We start from the raw sequence: 20,117 nt of genomic DNA on the forward strand, positions 1-20,117 counted from the left end.
CATTTCTCCTCATAGAGCCCAGCCTCCCGAATAATCTGTTCTGCATATAGGTTGAAAAGGTATGGAGATAGGATGCATCCCTGGCGTACGCCCTTCCCAGTTTTGAACCATGCAGTGTTCCCTTGCTCTGTTCTGAAAACTGCCTCCTGGTATAAGTTTCGCATTAGAATGACCAAGTGCTCTGGGATTCCCATTCTTCTCAGAGTCAGCCATAGTTTGTTATGATCTACACAGTCAAATGCCAATGAAACACAGATAGACATTCCTCTGGTATTTCCTGCTTTCAGCCAAGATCCATCTAACATCAGCGACAATATCTCTAGTACCACGACCCCTTCTAAACCCAGCCTGGACTTCTGGTAGCTCTCTGTTGATGTGCTGTTCCAGTCATTTTCAGATAATCTTCAGTAAAATCTTGCTTGCATGTGAAATCAGTGAGAATTAATGCTAACAGTGTCAAACTCTTCAGAAAAACAAAGGAAAATTTCCCAACTTAATTTTTGAGACTAACATTACCCTGATAAAACCACACGAAAACTAGAGGAATGGTTCCTTATTAATATAAAAACCTACTGCTGTTAGGTCAAAAATGATCCTCCTGCAGGTTTCCAAGGCTGTAAATCATATAGGGAAAGACCACTCATTTTCTCCCATGAAACCACTGGTGGGTTCAAGCAGCCAGAGGCACAATGTTTAGGTTAGCAGTACAACTCACTATGGATTATGCCAACAGAGTTCCCTCCTAACGAATACAGATGCAAAAATCCTCAACAAAATACTAGCAAATCAAATGCAAAAGCATACTGAAAGGATTTTTTTCAGGGAGCTCTGGTGGCCTAGTGGAAGCTGCACTGCAACCCCAGAGGTGCGTGGTTCGAATCTATCAGATGCTCTGCTGGAAAAGGAGGGACAATCTCCTCCTGTACCAGTAAGATCCAATTTGACAGTACACACTAAAAAATAAATAAATAATTAAAATAATAATAATAACAGTATTTTTAAAAAAGGATTTTCATCATGGCCAAGTGAATATATCACCGAAACATTAAGGAAAATTGATCAACATAATGAATATTAATAAAAGGAAGACAAAGAATCACATGATCATCTAGCTCAATGCAGAAAAAGTATTCAAAAACATCCATTATACCCCACTTGGTATTTTAGGAATGGAAGGGAAATTCTTTCAACATAATAAAAGGATTTCTGGAAAAACCCACAATTGGCATCAAACTCCATGGAGGGAAAAAAAATAAAAGTTGTCCCCCTAAGATTAGGAAGAAGACAAGGACTCCTACTTTCACCTCTGCCATTCAACACTGCACTGGCAGTTCTAGCCAGAGCAATCAGCAGACAAAGAAATGAAAATCATCCCAACTGGAAAAGTAGTAAAATTATCTTCAGTTGCTGATAACAAAATTGTATTGACAGAAAATGTCAATCTACAGAAATTGTATACAGCTAGTAAGTGAATTAAGTAAATTTCGAGATATAAGACTACGACATAAAAATCAGTTTTGTTTCTATATAACAATGATGATCAAAAAGAAAAGTATCTAAAGAATACTTATCTAGGAATAAATTTAACCAAGAAGATGACTTGGACATAGAAAAAGACAAAAATAATCAGAGTTCATGAACTAAAAGACAGTATTAATACAGTACTACTATCCAGCAAGGATCTATAGGTTCAATACAATCCCGAGCAATTCCCACAAGCCTCCCCGCCCCGCTCCCAAGAGATAAAAAAGCCAATGCTTAAATTCCTACAAAACTGCAAGCAATTTCCACATCCATGTTTATTGCGGCTTTGTTCAAAACAGGAAAGAGGTGGAAACAACCCAAGTGCCCATCAACAAACAAATGGATAGAGAAGCTATGGTATATTTACACAACTATGCTGCATTGAAAAACAAGAACTCATGAAATATTATTCAAAATGGATGACCTTGGAGGACATTATGCTGAGTGAAATATCTCAGTTACAAAAGGACAAATATTGCATACTGCCACTGTTGTAGAACGGGACTGACATCAGGGTTGGGATGAGACTGAGAAAGATGGGATAAATTATGTATACTTCATTGAAACAGATGAGGGAAAGAACTGTTTAAAAGGGATATGCGATTAGGTATTATTGTCATGACAGGAGTTCAGAATGAAGGCTGCATAGTTGAGTGGACTCGGGGGGAGGGATTGTGTAACAATGAAAGAATTTTATTTTTCAAAGAGAAGAGCAAACTGGGCGCGGGGGGGGTGGGGTGGAGGGGAGGTTGGATAAGGAGAAAAGTGCAACAATGAATGAATGGAAATCCAAAGTTTTGTCGTTGCTGTACCATCGAGTCGCTTGCTTGTACATCGACCCTATGTACAACAGCCCTAAACCCTGCTCTATCCTGTGCCAATCACACTGCCTCTGACACACCCATCCCGATCACCCCACTCAATCAATCCACCTCATAGAGGGTATTCCCCTCTTGCGCCGTCCCTCCACACTCCCAAGCATGATGTCCCTCTCCAAGGACCTGTCCCTCCTTACAACATGTCCAAAGTATGTCAGACGAAGCCCCAGAATCCTTGCCTCCAAGGAGCAGCCTAGTTTAACCCTCTCCAGGTTGAATCTGTTTTCTTGGTAGTCCATGGACATTCAATACTCTTCTCCAGCACCACAGTTCAAAGGCATCAATTCTCCTTCTATCCTTCCTAGCCATTGTCCAACTCTCTGATGCATAACAAGTGACAGCAAAGACCATGGCCTGTATCAGACACACCTTAGTCCCCAGAGTGACACCATTGCTCTTCAGTAACTTGGAGAGGTCCCTAACAGCAGACTTTCTCATCGCAATATGTTTGGGTTGTTTTTTTTTTAATTTCCTGGCTACTGGTGCCAAGAGTGTTGACTGTGGGGCCAAGCTTTCATTAAAATTAACCCAAAAAACCTGCAAGGAATTTGAAATAGCCAAAACAACCTTGGAAAAAAACAAAGTAAAAATTACATTCCCTGATTTACAAACCTATAAAGTTTCAGTTGTCAAAAGAGTTTGGTATTGCACAGCCATGTTTACTGCAGTTTTGTTCACAACAGCAAGGAGTTGGAAACAACCCAAGTGCCCATCAACAAACGAGTGGATAGAGAAGCTACGGTATATTCACACAATGGAATATTATGCTGCACTGAAAAACAAGGAACTCATGAATTACAAAACAGGTGACCCTGGAGAACATTATGCTGAGTGAAATATCTCGGTCAAAAAAGACAAATACGGCATAATGCCACTGTTATAAAACAGGACTGACATGGGGACTGGGAGGAAACTAAGAGGGGATAAATAATTTGCATGGCATTGAAACAGATGGGGGAGAGAACTGTATAAAAGGAATATATGATTAGGTATTATGGCATGACAAGAGCCCAGAATAAAAGCAGCATAGTAAAGGGAGGGGGCTGTATAACAATGAAAGAATTTTTCCTCCAAAGAAAAAAGTGATCTGGGGGCAAGGGGGAGCAGGGAGGAAAATGTGCAACAATGAACGATTGGAAATCTAAGTTCTTTATAAACTTTAATTAAAATCAATTTTTAAAAGTTCTATTTAGAATTTCTTATACAGTTAGTACGGTGAGTAAGAGCCAACCTATAATAAATTGTGCCCAAAAAAAAAGTTCGGTACAAGGATGCAAGAATAGCATAATGAATAGAACTGAGAATTCAGAAATAAACCCATACATCTACTTCCAATTAATTTTCAACAATGATGCAAAGTTCATCTCATGAAAGGATGAAAGCAACAGTGTTCTCCATAATGTAAAAAAATAACATTTAACCCATACCTACATCATATATAAAGATTAAGTCAAAATTCATCACTGGTTTAAATATAAGGAAACTAAAGTAAACAAACTTTGAGAAGAGAACTTAGGGAAGTAAAACCTGAAGTCCTAATTTCAACAAAAAAAAAAACCACCACAAAATATAACACAGAAGTGCCTCAAAAAACTAAAAGCAGAATTACTTTATACTCAGTAATTTCACTTCTCAGTACACCCAAAACACTTGAAAGCTGAGAATCAAGGAAAGACTTGTATACCAATGTTGTAAAAGGAGCAAGCATAATGTGAGGAAGGTTGAGTCTGACCACAATTAACTCTACAAAAGGGAACTGTCCTCATCAACATCACAATATCAAATTAATAGCTACAAGGTCAGATATGTGTCCCATTCCCTGATTCCCACCACTGTATACACTACTAACCACCAGAACCAATATTCACTGCAATATGTCTCACACCTTGACTTTACTCACAGTTGTCGGGTTTATGAAGGACAAAGTTCAAGGGTGGGGGAAGTAAAGGATATAGTTCTGATAGCTTCTCAGTCAACAAGTGAAAGTTCAGGTTCAGTCCAGCAACACAAATGCAAGCAGCCTCTGGTTTCCTCAATCGTCCACCAAACTTTGTCTCATAGCAATCACAAGTCAGCTCTTCCTTCAGCAATCAGACCTTTAACTTTGACTCCATCACCGGGGCTGTCAGGCTACACTCACGAGTCTCTCCACACTCTGACCAGCTCATTCCTATGCCTTACTTACAACTTTGGTGAAGATACTTATTAACAGTGACTCTTGTGTCTAGAGCTGAGGCAGCAGGAGACCACACCTCCAGGGGAGCCAAAGGTGGCCAAGTAGAGCCTCGATTCTCACCTGGCAGTCTGATCAGTTCTAAGATAATGGATAGAAAAGTAAAAAATCCTAACGTCACAGATGTCACTGCCTAACTATATTTAAGAGCCAAGTGATGGAAACAATATAAATGCCCATCAACACAAGAATGAGTTGGTAAAACATTAGGAGGAACACACAAACACATTTGCTATTCAGCCAGTAGTAGTCTCCTCTAACCCGCCAATTTTATTTGCATTTGATTTTTAAGCTATACTAATTCCTGTGGCTAAAGTTTTTGTTTCATCTGTTTCTTCTAGAATCGTTGCCTTCTATACAACTTCCTATTCCAGTTTATGAACTATCCGTTCCTTTACAATTAAGATCATCTCAGTGTGGCAGAAAGACCTCTTAAAAGCAGCAGGACATCATGAGGACTCTGTTCACGTGAGCATGTTCAATCAATGACCAGAAAGAATCAGGTGTGGCAGAACTTTAGCATCCTTTTTGTGCCACTGATCCTGTGTCCAACCTCATCATTTGGTCTGGAGAGACACATCAACTTTACCACTGCAACACTATAATGGCACATACACACTGCTTTTTACAAAGTGACATCTTTCAGATACTTGGTAGCTTTTTGAATATGCATGCAGGTGATGGTCTGAGCAATTTCATGATGTTCTTAACATGGAGCTAAAGATCTTAATCTTTAGATATGCATATCTGGGGATGTTTCGGGGTTAAGTGAGTAGCAAATAATTTTACAAGACCATTTCATGTTGCTTATAGAAGAAATTAAATCTCTTTTCCACTCAGACTGCATTCTCTCCCTCTTATTCTCCCATGAAGGAAGAGAACAATCATCAATGGCAAATGACAACTGCAAGACCAAAAGCCAGCTTCACACTCAGGAGAAAATGCCGCCCCTCCTCCTCGTGGTTTTCAGTGCTCTACACAGATAAATGTCTCTAGTAACAAACTCTAGAAATGTTCCTTGAAAGTATAATCTTGAGAAATAAAATCTTGAATGCTATAAGGAGAAAACTTGAAAATAAACTAGTAAAAGGTTTTTGTTTTTTGGTTTCTTTTTAAAAAAAGGAGGGAACCTGAAAACATTACCCTGGATGAATCAAGTCACAAAGACCTCATTTAAATTGGGAGCTCTGGTGGCTGACTCACAGGGACTGTACTGTCAACCCATAGCCACAAGGTTTGAATCCACCAGCTATTCCAGGAGAGATAAGAGACAACACTCACCTATGACGGTAACAGTAAGTTTAAACTTAACAATGAACTGTTGTTGTTTACTTAAATAAAAACACAAGAAATGGCAAATGTATAAAGAGCAAGGTGTATCAGTAGTGATCAGAGACGAGGGAAAAAGACAATGAGAAAATTACATTAAAAGCAAGTCTGCACAAGTAATTATGGTAAATACTGCCAGTAAGTTGTACATACTTAAAAAGCTGAATTGGTAGAAGGTATAACATTGGTATAATATTCAGTCAAACAAGAATTCTATAAAGTGAACAATAACCTCAGGGAGACATTTACTCCTTAGAATAAGAAACTATACAAAATAAAAAGGCCAGCATTTGTCCAGAAGGAAGGAAAGGGTAGGAAACAGGGATTAGTCAAAGGAATAAATCTACAAGAGTGTAGTTATATTGTGAATATTGTATTTAATGTCATAAAATGCCATGCATATTAATGGCCTGAATAGAAAATCAAATGTTTTGTTTAAAATGGAGGGGAGAAAGTTTAAGCTATAATATATTTACAATAATTACCAAAAAAGAAAGGAGGGAGTAACTAAAGAAACATATACAACAAAAACCCCTAAAGATTTAGGTTCCTTGGTTTGCAGGTTTAGGGCCATGGTTTCATGGGTCATTCAGTTAACTGATGAGCTTAAAAAATATAATCAAAGTCAATGAACACTATGTGCAGAAACTGCTGGATTGGTTTATGTTTTGTCATATATATATTCTCAACACTTTTAAAAAATGAAAAGTTTTCAAGAATAAAAAATAAACTGCACTTGATAAAATTTAAAACATTTTGTATTTTAAAGGCTGTTTTTCAAGAAAGTGAAGAGACAATGTATAGAATGGGAGAAAATATTTGGTAACCATCTAATAAGGGTTTCTTATGCAGAATTAGTAAAAAATACATGAAGAACTATAACTAAGTATCAAAAAGGAAAGCAATTCCATCTAAAAATAAACAAAGAACTTGAATAAGTATTTCCCCAAATACATACAAATAATCAATAAGCACATGAAAAGATATATACTCAAAGTTATTAAGAAAATGTAAAATCAAAATACCACTTTATATCCACTAAATTGGCTATTGTCAGAAAACAAGTGTTGGTGAGGTGTGGACAAAATAACTTGTATTTCATGCAGACTGGTTAAGAAGTATAATGGCCAAGGAAAACAAAACAGGAAGTCCTTCAAAAAGCTAATCACAGGAGAACTGTATCACTAGAATTTTTATTCTTAGTTATGTAACCCAAGGACTTGAAAGAAAGTCAAATAGAACCTACAACCAGGAGAAGATAAAATAGATGAATGGGATCTTCTAAGACTCAAATCCCTACACACATCCAAAAACTTCTCCAACAGAGTAAAAAGGGAAGCCACAGACTGGGAAAAAGTATTTGGGAAAATACAAAAGTACTGGGACAAAATATAACAGATAAGGGACTTATATCGAGAATTTATAAAATACTTGAGCACCACAACAAGATAAAGGCAAATAATCCAATAGAAAAATGGGCACAGGATATGAACAGACACTTCACCGAAGACGACATTCAGATGGCTAACAAGCACATGAAGAAATGTTCAAAACTGCTAGCTCTAAGAGAGATACAAATTAAAACTATGAGATATCATCTCACCCCAGACAGAATAGCAAAATTTAACAGAACAGCAAGCAACAAATCCTGGTGAGGTTGTGGAGAAACTGGAACCCTTATTCACTGTTGGTGGGAGTGTAAAATGGTGCAACCACTGTGGAAGGCGGTATGGCGCTTTCTCAAAAAGTTACAAACAGAGATAACATTTGACCCAGCAATTCCACTACTGGGAATATATCCCAAAGAGACCATAACTGGCATCCAAGCGGATATATGCACACCCATGTTTATCGCAGCTCTGTTCACAACAGCAAGGAGTTGGAAACAAGGCAGGTGCCCATCGACAAACGAATGGACAGAGAAGCTGTGGTATATTCACATAATGGATTACTATGCTGCATTGAAAAACAAGGAACTCATGCAATATTATTCAAAATGGGTGACTCTGGAGGACATCACGCTGAGAGAAGTATCTCCGTCACAAAAGAACAAATACTGCATGGTGCCACTGTTGTAAAACAGGACTGACCTTGCGGTTGGGGAGAGATTGAGAATGATAGGTTCAATAATGTATACTGCATTGAAACAGATGAGGGAGAAAACTGTTTAAAAGGGATATGTGATTAGGTACTTCTGTCATGACAGGAGTCTAGAGTGAAGGTTACATGGTGGAGTAGACCTGGGGGAGGATTTGTAAAACAATGAAAGAATTTTTCTTTTACTTTTCCAAGAGGGTAGTGTACTAGTGGGGAGGGCTGAGAGGGGAGAAAAGTGCAACAATGAATGAATGGAAATCCAAAGTCTCTGTAAAATTTTACTGAAATTAATAATAAATTTAAATAAAACAAAAAAGGCATAAATTAAAAGACATTTTAGAAAAAACCCTCATTACCTACAAACAGCATCATGATAAACAGAAAAGAAAGAAACTCAAATAGATATTTGGACATTATTGTATTATTCACATTTGCCAAAGGTGGAAAGAACCCAGTGTCCATCAACAAAAAAAGGGTAAACAAGATGTAGTAAAAGCATGCAATGAAGTATTAATCGTTAGGAGAAATAAAAATTCTGATACACACTACAGTAGAAATGATTCTTGGAAATATATGAAGTGAAATAAATCAGACATTAAAGGACAAATAATGATCTCATTTCATCAAATATCTATGACAGAGATAGAGACAAAAATGTAATATTTGTTACCAGAGACCAAAGTGGAAGGGAAAATGAGAGTGATAATGTGATATTGAGCTTCTGTTTGGGGTGATAAAAAATGTGCAAAATGACAGCAGTGATGTCAGTATAACATGGTGAATGTAACTGTCCTTGAACTGTACAGTTAAAGTTGGTTAAAATGGCAAGTTTTTTTGCTTTCTATATCTGTACAATATAAATACAAAAGAAACACGTCCTGGCAAAGATGGAGGCAAACTAGAACACACATGTATTATTGGTAGGAATATGAAATCATACAGCTGCTCTGTTGGATAACTCACAGCCTTGGAAACCCTACAGGACTGTGCTATTCTGTCCTACTGGATTACTATTTGTGGGAATCAACTTGAAAGCAATGAGTTTTTGGCATGGGAGACAGTACGGACTATCCTGGTTACAACCAAGCTAATCAGAAGTTGGTGGCTAAAACCCACTCAGCAGCTCTGCAGGAAAAAGATCTGGTGATCTATTCTTACAAAGATTGTTGTTATGTGCTGTCCAGTTGCCTGTGACCCATAGCAAAAAGATTACAACCTAGAAAAGTCCTATGAGGCAATTCTCTGTCAAATGAGTTATGACTGTAATTTGAATTTGACTTGATGATATAACAGGCCATTACAAGGAGACTCTAAGTAGTGTCAATGAATTAGAATAGTAAAAAGAAAAAAAAAAGAATAGTAAAAAGAAAGCTGAACATTCAAATCCACTCAGAGGCACCTTAGAAAGGCTTGGCAATGTACTCTCCAAAGGTCACAGCCATGACAATCTTATGGAGTGATTCTCCACAACACACAAGGCCAGTGTGAGTTGCAATGTCAACTGATACTGGTAGGCCGTTAACAAGAATTCTGGGCTATCTTTTGGGTAAAACAAAAACAGAAAAGTGACATTTTTTGTCATTTGTTTTAGCTTTGATTGTGGAGGAGGATGAATCCAAGACTGTTTTTCTAAGTAAATGAAAGAATGAAATTACCATGTACCAAAGAAAACTGCAGATGGAACAGATTTGGGGATGATTAAATCAGAAGTTTTATATATTCACCATCTACTAATCTGTCTTTGTCTTAACCTCTCTAATACATATAATGCATGCAAGAAACAACTGTTAACCTAAAAACAAAAAATGGGTCCTGTTTCGGCTATTTTTTCCCCTCCCTGATAAAGTTTACAAGGGAAAGTGAGATCCAGCATTTTTCAACTGTTGTTGATTGCTTTTGAGTGTAGCATGACTCACAGCAAACCTATGAACAAAAAGCCTGAACCCTCTCTATAACTATCAACATTTATCAAAATTCATAGTTTCTGGAGGCATGTTTTTTTTTTCTGGGTTGTTTTTTTTTTCTTCATTTTATTGGGAAAAACATATTGGGGGTACAAGGAGGCGAGGGTTGGGGGCAGAAGGGTGAGGATGAGCAGGGATGCAGTTGCAGAGCTGCAGAAATTGGTTGGTGGGGGGAGCAGGTGAAGGAAATGAAAAGGATCCAGTGGGGGACCAGATGCTATGCATGTTTTTTAGGAAATGGATGCCACTCCTGCTTCCAAATGTCTCAATTAGAAAATTCAAATGCATGCACTACTTGGTGACTCCAAAACTAGATTCTGCAGAAAATACTTGTCATGAAGCAAACGGTAGTAAAGATTAAATGGATCACTATACGAGTCAAAGCAACAAGAGCTATCACAGGGGTATCATGTTGCAGCCAAACATCTTGCTCCACCCGTACACAAGGGGTTGGAAAAATCATACTAGACAAAGAGCTTGCCTCAAGATCTGGACTGAAATTCATTAATGTGGATAATTTAGCTAAAGAAGTCTGATCACATAATATCACAGAGTCTGGAAAGATAACTTCTCCCAAAAGCATGCTGAAAGATGCAAAGATGATGGCAACAATCCTGAAGGATATGGGCATTACAGAATATGAGCCAAGAGTTATAAATCAGATGTTGGAGTTTGCCTTCCAATACATAACTATAATTCTAGATGATGCAAAAATTTATTCAAACCATGCTAAGAAAGCAACTGTTTATGCACATGATGTGCAACTGGCAATGAAAGCAATGTCGTGCTGATCAATCTTTCACCTTTTCTCTCCCAAGAGATTTTTTTATTATATATTGCCCAGCAAAGATATCAAACTGCTTTGCCTTTGATCAAGCCAAATTCTGGTCCTAGATTGCCACCTGATAGGTTCTGCTTAACTGCTCCAAATTATAGATTTAAGTCTATACAGAAAAAGACATCTGGTGCTGCAGGAAGAATAACAATTCCAAGGCTAAGTGTTGGTTCCATTACTAACAAACCCAGTACCTCCACACAAGGTACACCAACCCCACAAACCATGTCTATTTCCACTAAAGTAGGGACTCCAATGTTCCTCACAGGGCAATGATTTACAGTCCAGATGCCCATTTCACAGACCCCAGCTAATAAAAGCATCAATTCCAGCAACATTAGCAGTTCAGAATGTTCTGACTAACCTGTCATTAATTGGGTCCAAAAATATTATTACCACTAATATGGTATTATCACAAAATACTGGCAATAAACCACCTACTGCATTGAAAAGAAAATGTGAAGATGATGATGATGATGGTGATGACTATGATAATTTATAATCTAGTCTTAATACATATAACATGTTTGGTCTTAAATCTATTGTACTGAAATTAAACATGCATGCCAGATATACTCAACTTGTGTCTTAGAAAACTATTAGCATTTAATGAGTAAATACAATTCTACTTTTCAATTGAGCTGTTGGACTCTTTAACTAGAATTAGTTATGGCTTTCATCAGACTTAAAATGACAAAAATAAAGATGTCACTCATAAAGAATCAATCATTTTATTCAGTGGACAAGTATATATAAGGCACTATTCATAAAAGTTGATTAATAAAGTAATTGTCTTTATAAACTGAGAACTGTTTTTCTTGATTTCTACAGAAAATTTTAATAAATGTTTGCTTACTGAAAAGTTAAATAATTATCCCAGTGATTTATTATGCGAAAATTGTTAGGATGTTTGATACCCACAACTTCACAGCATCAGTAGGTTTTAGAACCTGGTTTCTAATTTTAGCTCTTCAGTCACTTCATTTACTAAAAAATTCATTTACTAAAAAAATGATTACCCACAGTCAACTTTGTGTCTCTTTTCATTAGAATAAAACAGGGTTATTTGACTTTCCATTTTTAAGTTTGGAATGAGGATTCCAAAAGTTAAGTACACAAATATAAGTTACTTTTAAGGGCGCTCTGGTGGCCTAGTGGCAAGAAGCTGCACTGCAATCCTAGAGGTACATGCTCTGCTGGAGAAGGCGGGCAATCTCCTCCTGTACCAGTCAGATCCAATTTGACGGTATACCCACAAGAAATAATAAAATTAAAAAAAAACACCAAAACAAATATGTTACTTTGAAAAACATAAAAGTTACAACAAATATACTTCAAGAAAATAAAACAACTTTTTTAAAATACAAGTAATACAAATATTAACTGAAGAACAAATTCAAACCTCGAGTTGCTATATATAATCAAGGATGCTTTCGGCAGAATGTTAAATGATCCAGGAAGTATTAAAAGAAGATGGAAAGAATATAATGAGTCACTGTATCAAAAGGAATTGGAAGACACAGAAGAATTTCATGAGCAAGAGCCTATGGTGGTGAAAGAAGAAGTACAGGCTGCTTTGAAGGAAATGGCAAAAAGTAAGGCTCCAGGAATAGATGGTATACCAATTGACGTATTTCAGTTAACAGATGCTGCCCTGGACGTGCTCACCAAGTTGTGCCAACAAATCTGGAGAACAACCACTTGGCCAACTGACTGGAAGAGATCTATATTTGTTCCTATCCCAAAGAAAGGTGACCCAACAGAATGTGGAAACTACAGAACAATCTCACTGATTTCACATGCAAGCAAGATTTTACTGAAGATTATCCAAAAACGACTGGAACAGCACATCAACAGAGAACTGCCAGTCCAGGCTGGGTTTAGAAGGGGTTGTGGTACTAGGGATATTGTAGCTGATGTTAGATGGATCTTAGCTGAAAGCAGGGAATACCAGAGGAATGTCTATCTGTGTTTCATTGACTATGCAAAGGCATTTGACTGTGTGGATCATAACAAACTATGGCTGACTCTGAGAAGAATGGGAATCCCAGAACACTTCATCGTGCTAATGCGAAACCTGTACTTGGACCAGGAGGCAGTCGTTAGAACAGAGCATGGGAACACTACATGGTTCAAAATTGGGAAGGGGTAGCCAGGGATGCATCCTATCTCCATACCTTTTCAACGTATATGCAGAACAGATTATCCGGGAGGCTGGGCTCTATGATGAGAAATGTGGAATCAAGATTGGTGGATGATTTATCAACAATCTGCGTAATGCAGATGACACAACCCTGCTTGCTGAAACTGAAGAGGACCTGAAGCATCTGCTGCAGAGTGTCAAGGACTGCAGCCTACAATATGGATTGAGGCTCAATGTCAAGAAGACAAAGATTCTCACCACTGGACGACGTGGCAGCATCAGGATGGATGGTGAAGAGATTGAGATTATACACAGCTTTAGTTTGCTTGGCTCCACAGTCAACAGTCTTGGCACCAGCAGCCAGGAATTAAAAGGTGCATTGCCATGGGAAAGTCTGCTGTTAGGGACCTCTCCAAAGTACTGAAGAGCAATGGTGTCTCTCTGGAGACTAAAGTGCATCTGATACAGGCCATGGTCTTCGCAATCACTTGTTATGCATCAGAGAGTTGGACAATGACCAAGAGGATAGAAGGAGAATTGATGCCTTTGAGCTGTGGTGCTGGAGAAGAGTATTGAGAATACCATGGACTGCTAAGAAAACAAACAGATTTGTCCTGGAAAGGGTTAAACCGGGTAGCTCCTTGGAGGCAAGGATTCTGAGGCTCCGTCTAACATACTTTGGACATGTTGTGAGGAGAGACCGGTCCTTGGAAAAGGACATCATGCTTGGGAGGGTGGAGGGACAGCGCAGGAGGGGAAGGCCCTCTATGAGGTGGATTGATTCAGTGACTGGGATAATCGGGATGGGAGTGTCAGAGACAGTGCGATTGGCACAGGACAGAGCAGAGTTTGGGCTGTTGTACATAGGGTCGCTATGAGTCGTGCTATGAGTCGTAAGCGACTGGACGGCACATAACAACAACCACAACAACATTCTAATGGCATAGTGGTAAAAAGTTGTGCTGTAATACCAAAAGCTTGTGGTTCGAATCCATTTGCTGCTCCATGAAAGGAGGACGGGCAATCTCCTCCCATACAATTTACAGTCTCTGAAAATCTGTTGAAAAGTCAGCTATGGGTCTGTTACTGACTCTGACAAACCTACCCCTATTGCCCTATTTACTGTATCAATCCATCTCATCAGAGTTCTTCTTCTCCTGCGCTGCCTCCACCCTTCCCAGCATAATGTCCTGGTCACATGCCCAAAGTATGAGAAGGAACTTCAAAACCCTAGCCTCCACGGAGAAACTTGGTTTCACCCTCCCCAAGACAGATCTATTTCTTGGTAGTCCATGTTACTTATATATTTTTTTAATTTTTATTTTATTTTAATAATTTTAATGAACATTTACAGATATTTTGGATTTCCATACATTCATTGCTGCACTTCTCTCCCCGCCCAGCCCTCCCCCCACTTATACTTATTTAAGGAGCAAAAGGAAACTACTATTCTTACTCTCATAAGGATTATATCTTGACATGGAAAAAACAAAAATCTATTAGGGCTATCAGGCAACGTCATGATAAATGGAGAAAAGACAGTATCTGTCAACGATTTCATCTTACTTGGATCCACAATCAATACTCAGTTATAGCAGTCAGGAGACAGGAAACATTGTACAACTGCACTGAGAAAGTCAAGGACCTCTCCAAAGTCCTGAAGATTAATGACATCATCACTTTAAAGACTATGTGCCTTATTCATGTTTTTTCCAATCACTTGCTACGCATCTAAAAACTGGTCAATAAATAAGGACAGAAGAACCTTTAACTCCGAGCTGTGGTGTTGGAAGTAGAGTACTGAATATCCTATGGACTGCCAAAAGGAAAAATATGTCTTTGAGAAGGTGCAACCTGAGTGGTCCTTGAAGGCAAGGATGGGTAACCTTCATCTCACATACTTTAGGCATGTTGTCAGGAGAGGCAAGTACTTGGAAAGGGACATCATACTTGGAAAGGTGAAGGATCAATGAAGAGGAAAATCCTTCGCGAGATGGACTGATAGAGTGTCTGTAGCAATGGGCTCAAAGGTGTCAGGGATGATAAAGGATAGCACAGTTCAGGGTTAAGATCTGTTGTTCACAGGTCTATGAGTTAGGTGCAACTCAGTAAAATAACATGAAGTCCAAAGGAGAAGAAGAGACCTGAAAAGTTGAAAAGTCTCAAGCAATAATCTCAAGACAAAAATGGAAGAGATCTCATAGAGCAGAATTATATTAATAGCAGAAAAGTATGGACAATGGCTGTTTTGAAAGTTAGGAGGATTGCCATACCTTTATGCTTTGTTTCGTAAGTGGTCTACCATCTACTGATGTCTGTCACTTAACAAAAAACATCTTCAAGCTTACTCTTCTCTACGTCAGGGATGTGTTCTGTCTCCATACCTTTTCAACTTGTATGCAGAAAAGATTATTCGGGAGGCTGGGCTCTATGAGGAGAAATGTAGGGTCAAGATTGGTAAAAGATCTATCAACAATCTGCGTTATGCAGATGACACAACCCTGCTTCCTGAAACTGAGGAAGACATGAAGCGCTTGCTGCAGAGGGTCAAGGACTGCAGCCTCCAATAGGGATCGAGGCTCAATATCAAGAAGACAAAGATTCTCACCACTGGGCCAATTGGCCCAGGATGAATGGTGAAAAGACTGAGATTGTTCACAGCTTTAGTTTGCTTGGCTCCACAGTCAACTCTTGGCACCAGTAGGCAGGAAACTAAAAGATGTATTGCCATGGAAAAGTCTGCTGTTAGGGACCTCTCCAAAGTACTGAAGAGCAATGGTGTCTCTCTGGAGACTAAGGTGTGTCTGATACAGGCCATGGTCTTTGCTATCACTCGTTATGCAACAGAGAGTTGGACAATGACTAAGGAGGACAGAAGGAGAATTGATGGCTTTGAGCTATGGTGCTGGAGAAGAGTATTGAGGGTACCATGGACTGCCAAGAAAACAGATTTGTCCTGGAAAGAGTTAAACCGGGTGGCTCCTTAGAGGCAAGGATTCTGAGGCTTTGTCTAACATACTTTGGACATGTTGTATGGAGAGACCGGTGCTTGGAGAGGGACATCATGCTTGGGAGGGTGGAGGAATGGCACAAGAGGGGAAGGCCCTCTATGAGGTGGACTGATTCAGTGACTGGGGTAATCGGGATGGGTGTGTCGGAGACAGTGCAATTGGCCCAGGACAGAGCAGAGTTTAGGGCTGTTGTACATAGGGTCGCTATGAGTTGCAAGCAACTCGAGGGCACATAACAACAACATTCTTTAACCTGACTCTCACTTTAAAAGTATCCAGGTTAAATCTTATACCCAACCAGAGTAAAGAATCAACTTTCTTAATTACTGTTAAATCTAACCACACTGGACAAATTCTCATTGCACAGTGTGGCTTAGGAGTCAAAAATTAATTTTATAACTTATGATTATGTTGCGGCCCTTCACAATAACAACAAATGAGCTGCTCCCCAGAAAATGTGGTAGTATGCATCTGTTAAGATTTACAGCCTTGGCACACCCTATGGCAGTTCTGTTGTTTAAGTACTGATAGACTACATTAGTCACAACCTCTCCTTTAAGATGTACACTGTCCAGTAAGAAATTAAGTGTATCCTTATCAGTGCATTGTTCCTGAAGACTCATGTATGCTTTTCAACAATTCTATCAATTCATACTTTACATCTGTATAATAAACTTTTTTTAAATGTAGGTCTTATTCCAAATAAAATAACCTCTTCTTCAGCAGCAGTAACATCTGGTGTGGGTAAAATTTTAAAAAATAATCTTTCATTGTTTTTCATTTCCTTCATAGGGTCACTATGAGTCACCTACTACTCGACGGCACTTAACAACAATAACATCAATATAGAGTGATGAGTTGGCCCAGTGGACAGAAAGCAATGTCTTTCATTGTTTTTGTCACAACATTCTTCTAGTTCATATAGCCCTGGTGTGTCCACTTGCCGTATAGCGGTAACTTGTGTTTTCTGTAAAGCTGAACACTGTGACAATGATATGTCAAATGTGTTAATGCTTTCCCACGGTGGACAGTGTTTGGTGGAGCTCCCTGATTAAAACAAGCTTGGAAACAGGAGTGGCATCCACTTCCGTAATAGCTTGCCTCCGAAAACCCTATGAACCTGAATAGTGGATGAAGGTCACACAAGTGTTGAAGACTTTCCTTCAAAGGGTCACTATGAGTCAATTACGACACAACGGCACTTAACAACAACAATCTACTTCAGTTTTTTGGTGTGTTTTTTAAAATAAAAGAAATACAAGGGTATGGTCACAGTAGCATTTTGATGGGGTAACCTTGTTCCTAATTATCATAACTGAAATCCAAAAACTACCTACTTTCACATCTCCATTCACTCTATACCCATCTCCACATCACTTATTTCCTAAATAACATGACTATTTTGTTACTGTCTGCCCCTCTCAACTCAACTTATTTCATTTACAAGGGGAGAACTTTTTTATTCACTGCTGCATCCACAGTATCTACTAGAGTACTGGAAATACACAGTAGGCCCTCAAAAATAATTTTCCACAAATTAATAAAGTTATCAATTTGGCTATTACTTTATGTATAAGTTAGCTGTTCTGAAAAGAATTACACTTTACTATGAAAATTATCAAAGGAAAAAATACAAGAATGTAACATATTGTTTTAAAAAGTCTGACTTGGGGGAGGGCTGGGCAGGAAGAAAAGTGCAACAATGAATGAATGGAAATCCAAAATCTCTGTAAATGTTCATTAAAATTATTAAAAATAATAAAATAAAAAGTCTGATTTATCTATATAAAGATATTTTTTAAGATTCTATGAGAATATGTTTATTCTAAAAATACAAACAGAAAGGAAAATTTAGGTTACATATTAATTAAAATCATGAAGCATTAGTTTTCCATTCTTTTAATCACAAAGATACAAAATGAAAGCAACAGAGTTGGAGGTAGTAAATGTGACATACACAAAAAAGTCTAATAAAGCAACTGCAAGTATCTCAGTCCATTGCTTAAGTACCAAAAAAAAAAGACCCAAACCAAATAGGATTATGAACCTGTCTATAGGATCAAGTAGAAGTGTCCAATAGTTTCTAATGTACTGAGACTCCGCCACCTTTCTTGGCTCCACCAACCTTTCTATTAGCACAAGAACACATTACACTGCACCACAATGACTTTTTACTGCTCAAGCGGCCCTGTACAATTATCAACGTGAAGTTTATTAACTTCTTTACCAACTCGGGTTTTTCTCTCAATAATTAAAATCTCCCTTTTCCAGCTTACTATCCTTGTATCATGCCTGCTTGTCAAATCATCATCACACAAATATTGTGGGATTGACTGTTAATTTTTAGTCTTAAACATTTTACTCTTATAATAATAATAATTAAATTTTTCATACAGCCTCTCTACAGTTCAATTTAAAGTGTTCCACAGTTCCTCTTTTTTACCTCAAATGATGAAACTTAACGTCTGTAGCGGTGACTGGGTTAGAGGATAACTGAAATTCTCCATGATTTTTCCCCTCCACTGTTTTGTAGCATCTCTTCAACCACAAAGGTATAGCCAAGTGTTGCCTTCTGTTCTTTAAGAAATCCCAGAGAGATAGGCAAAGGTAAAGGGAATACTGTACGAAAATCAGACTGCAGAGGGTACGATGCAAACTTGAAAGTAAATGTGCAGCAAAGAAATGATATGCACAAAAGAGGAAGCAGTAGCAGCAGAGAGAACTGTGCTCGGCAAGAAGGGGAGGGGGGGAAAGACCGAGGAGATCCATGGAGACTTGCTTTTCTTCTGACACCAAAACCAAAAAACCCTTCCAAGAAAAACGTGGTCTCTTTCTTCACCTAAGGGGCTGCTCTCAAAACTCTACAGAGCGTTCGGCTCACGTTCCTAAAGAGAGTTCCACCTTCTCTTCCTATGTTTTGATACCGTTAGTCCTCATCGGTGAATTAAGCGCAGGCTACAGATAATGCATGCAGTCTCTACAAACTACACTTGTGGTTGCCATCTTTGCCAGAAAAACCAAACTCCTCCTTAGATTTGAGGATTGGGGGGGAGGGGGGAGGGTATATTCCGTTGGGAAAAGAAGGGGGGAAAATGCATTGAAAAGTCCGGAAAATGTGGCACAGGTTCCACACTCCTTCTAAGCGAACACTAGGACTCTACGGGCGGCCGGGAGGATAAGGGCACCGGGCTGTGGCCTGAGCAAGACCGCAAGGGTGGGGCAGCAGAGGAAAAGAATCTACGAGGGCGACTCTCCCCGGGGGCTGGACAAGCCGGGGTTCGGGCGCTCGGGAAGGTCGCACATCAGGGCGAAGGCTGGGAACAAACTCCGGGAAGCCCGAGCCTGGGGGTGGGCAAGTGGGCGGCTAAGGGGATGCTGGTGAGAGGGCCGAGACCCCAAGAAGAAAGTACCCGAGGGGCAAAGGGACGGTGAGTCAAACGGGGGCGAGCGGAGCCTCCGAGCAGCCCGAGGGGTGCCGGGCGTGGGAGGCCGGAGCCGAGGCCGGGAGGCGCCTCCGACCGCCAGCCGCCTTCCCCGGCAATGTGTCCCCCGGTTTCCCCTCTCGGGACCGCGGCTGCCCCGGCGACAACGGCGACAGCAGCTGCTTCCGCCGGCCTGGGACCGCGGCGAGAAAGGCATCCCTGCGGGCCGGTCAGCGGCCGCCCTAGGCCGTCCGTGTGTGCGGGGCAGGGATTCCGAACCCACACTCGCCGAGCCAAGGCCAAACTTGGACCTTCCCTTCTCTCACCCTTTTTTATCCCTCAACTTCTCCGCTGGCGAGTGTCCGCTTCGACCGACCGACAACCCCCTCACCCGCCCTTCCCCTCGCGGCTTCTCACCCCTCCCCAACGCCCTGAAACTGGTCAAAGACCAACCCCTGGGACTGCTCGCGAGCCCGCCCGGATAGCCCGGACTCCCGGACGCCTCCCTCGCCCGAGCGTTCGCACCATCGCAACGGCTCCTTCGCCCGCCCGGCTGCAGCAAACACCCCTCACCTGCATTGACGCCATGATGGAACCATCCCCCCTAGGCCGGCGAGGCCAAAGACGCAGGGGGCGGAGCTGCCGTGTTCGCGTCACGCCGCGGGCCGCCCCCCCCAACAT

General features: G+C 39.9%; 1 protein-coding gene and 1 pseudogene across 1 annotated transcript in view; one reads left to right on the forward strand and one right to left on the reverse strand.

The window, feature by feature from the left end:
- The window catches only part of LOC102847510 (ubiquitin-conjugating enzyme E2 W-like), an 87,293-nt gene extending 67,176 nt beyond the window's left edge, over nt 1-20,117 (reverse strand). Inside the window, exon 1 of the mRNA XM_006880471.1 lies at nt 20,010-20,117. Coding sequence (XP_006880533.1) covers nt 20,010-20,117 — 108 coding nt within the window. The remainder of the gene's footprint in view (nt 1-20,009) is intronic.
- LOC102843321 lies at nt 10,435-11,362 on the forward strand (annotated as a pseudogene).

This window comes from Elephantulus edwardii, unplaced genomic scaffold (assembly GCF_000299155.1).
Source record: "Elephantulus edwardii isolate Elephantulus edwardi_28Jun2011 unplaced genomic scaffold, EleEdw1.0 scaffold00008, whole genome shotgun sequence".
NCBI classification, from domain to species: Eukaryota; Metazoa; Chordata; class Mammalia; order Macroscelidea; family Macroscelididae; genus Elephantulus; species Elephantulus edwardii.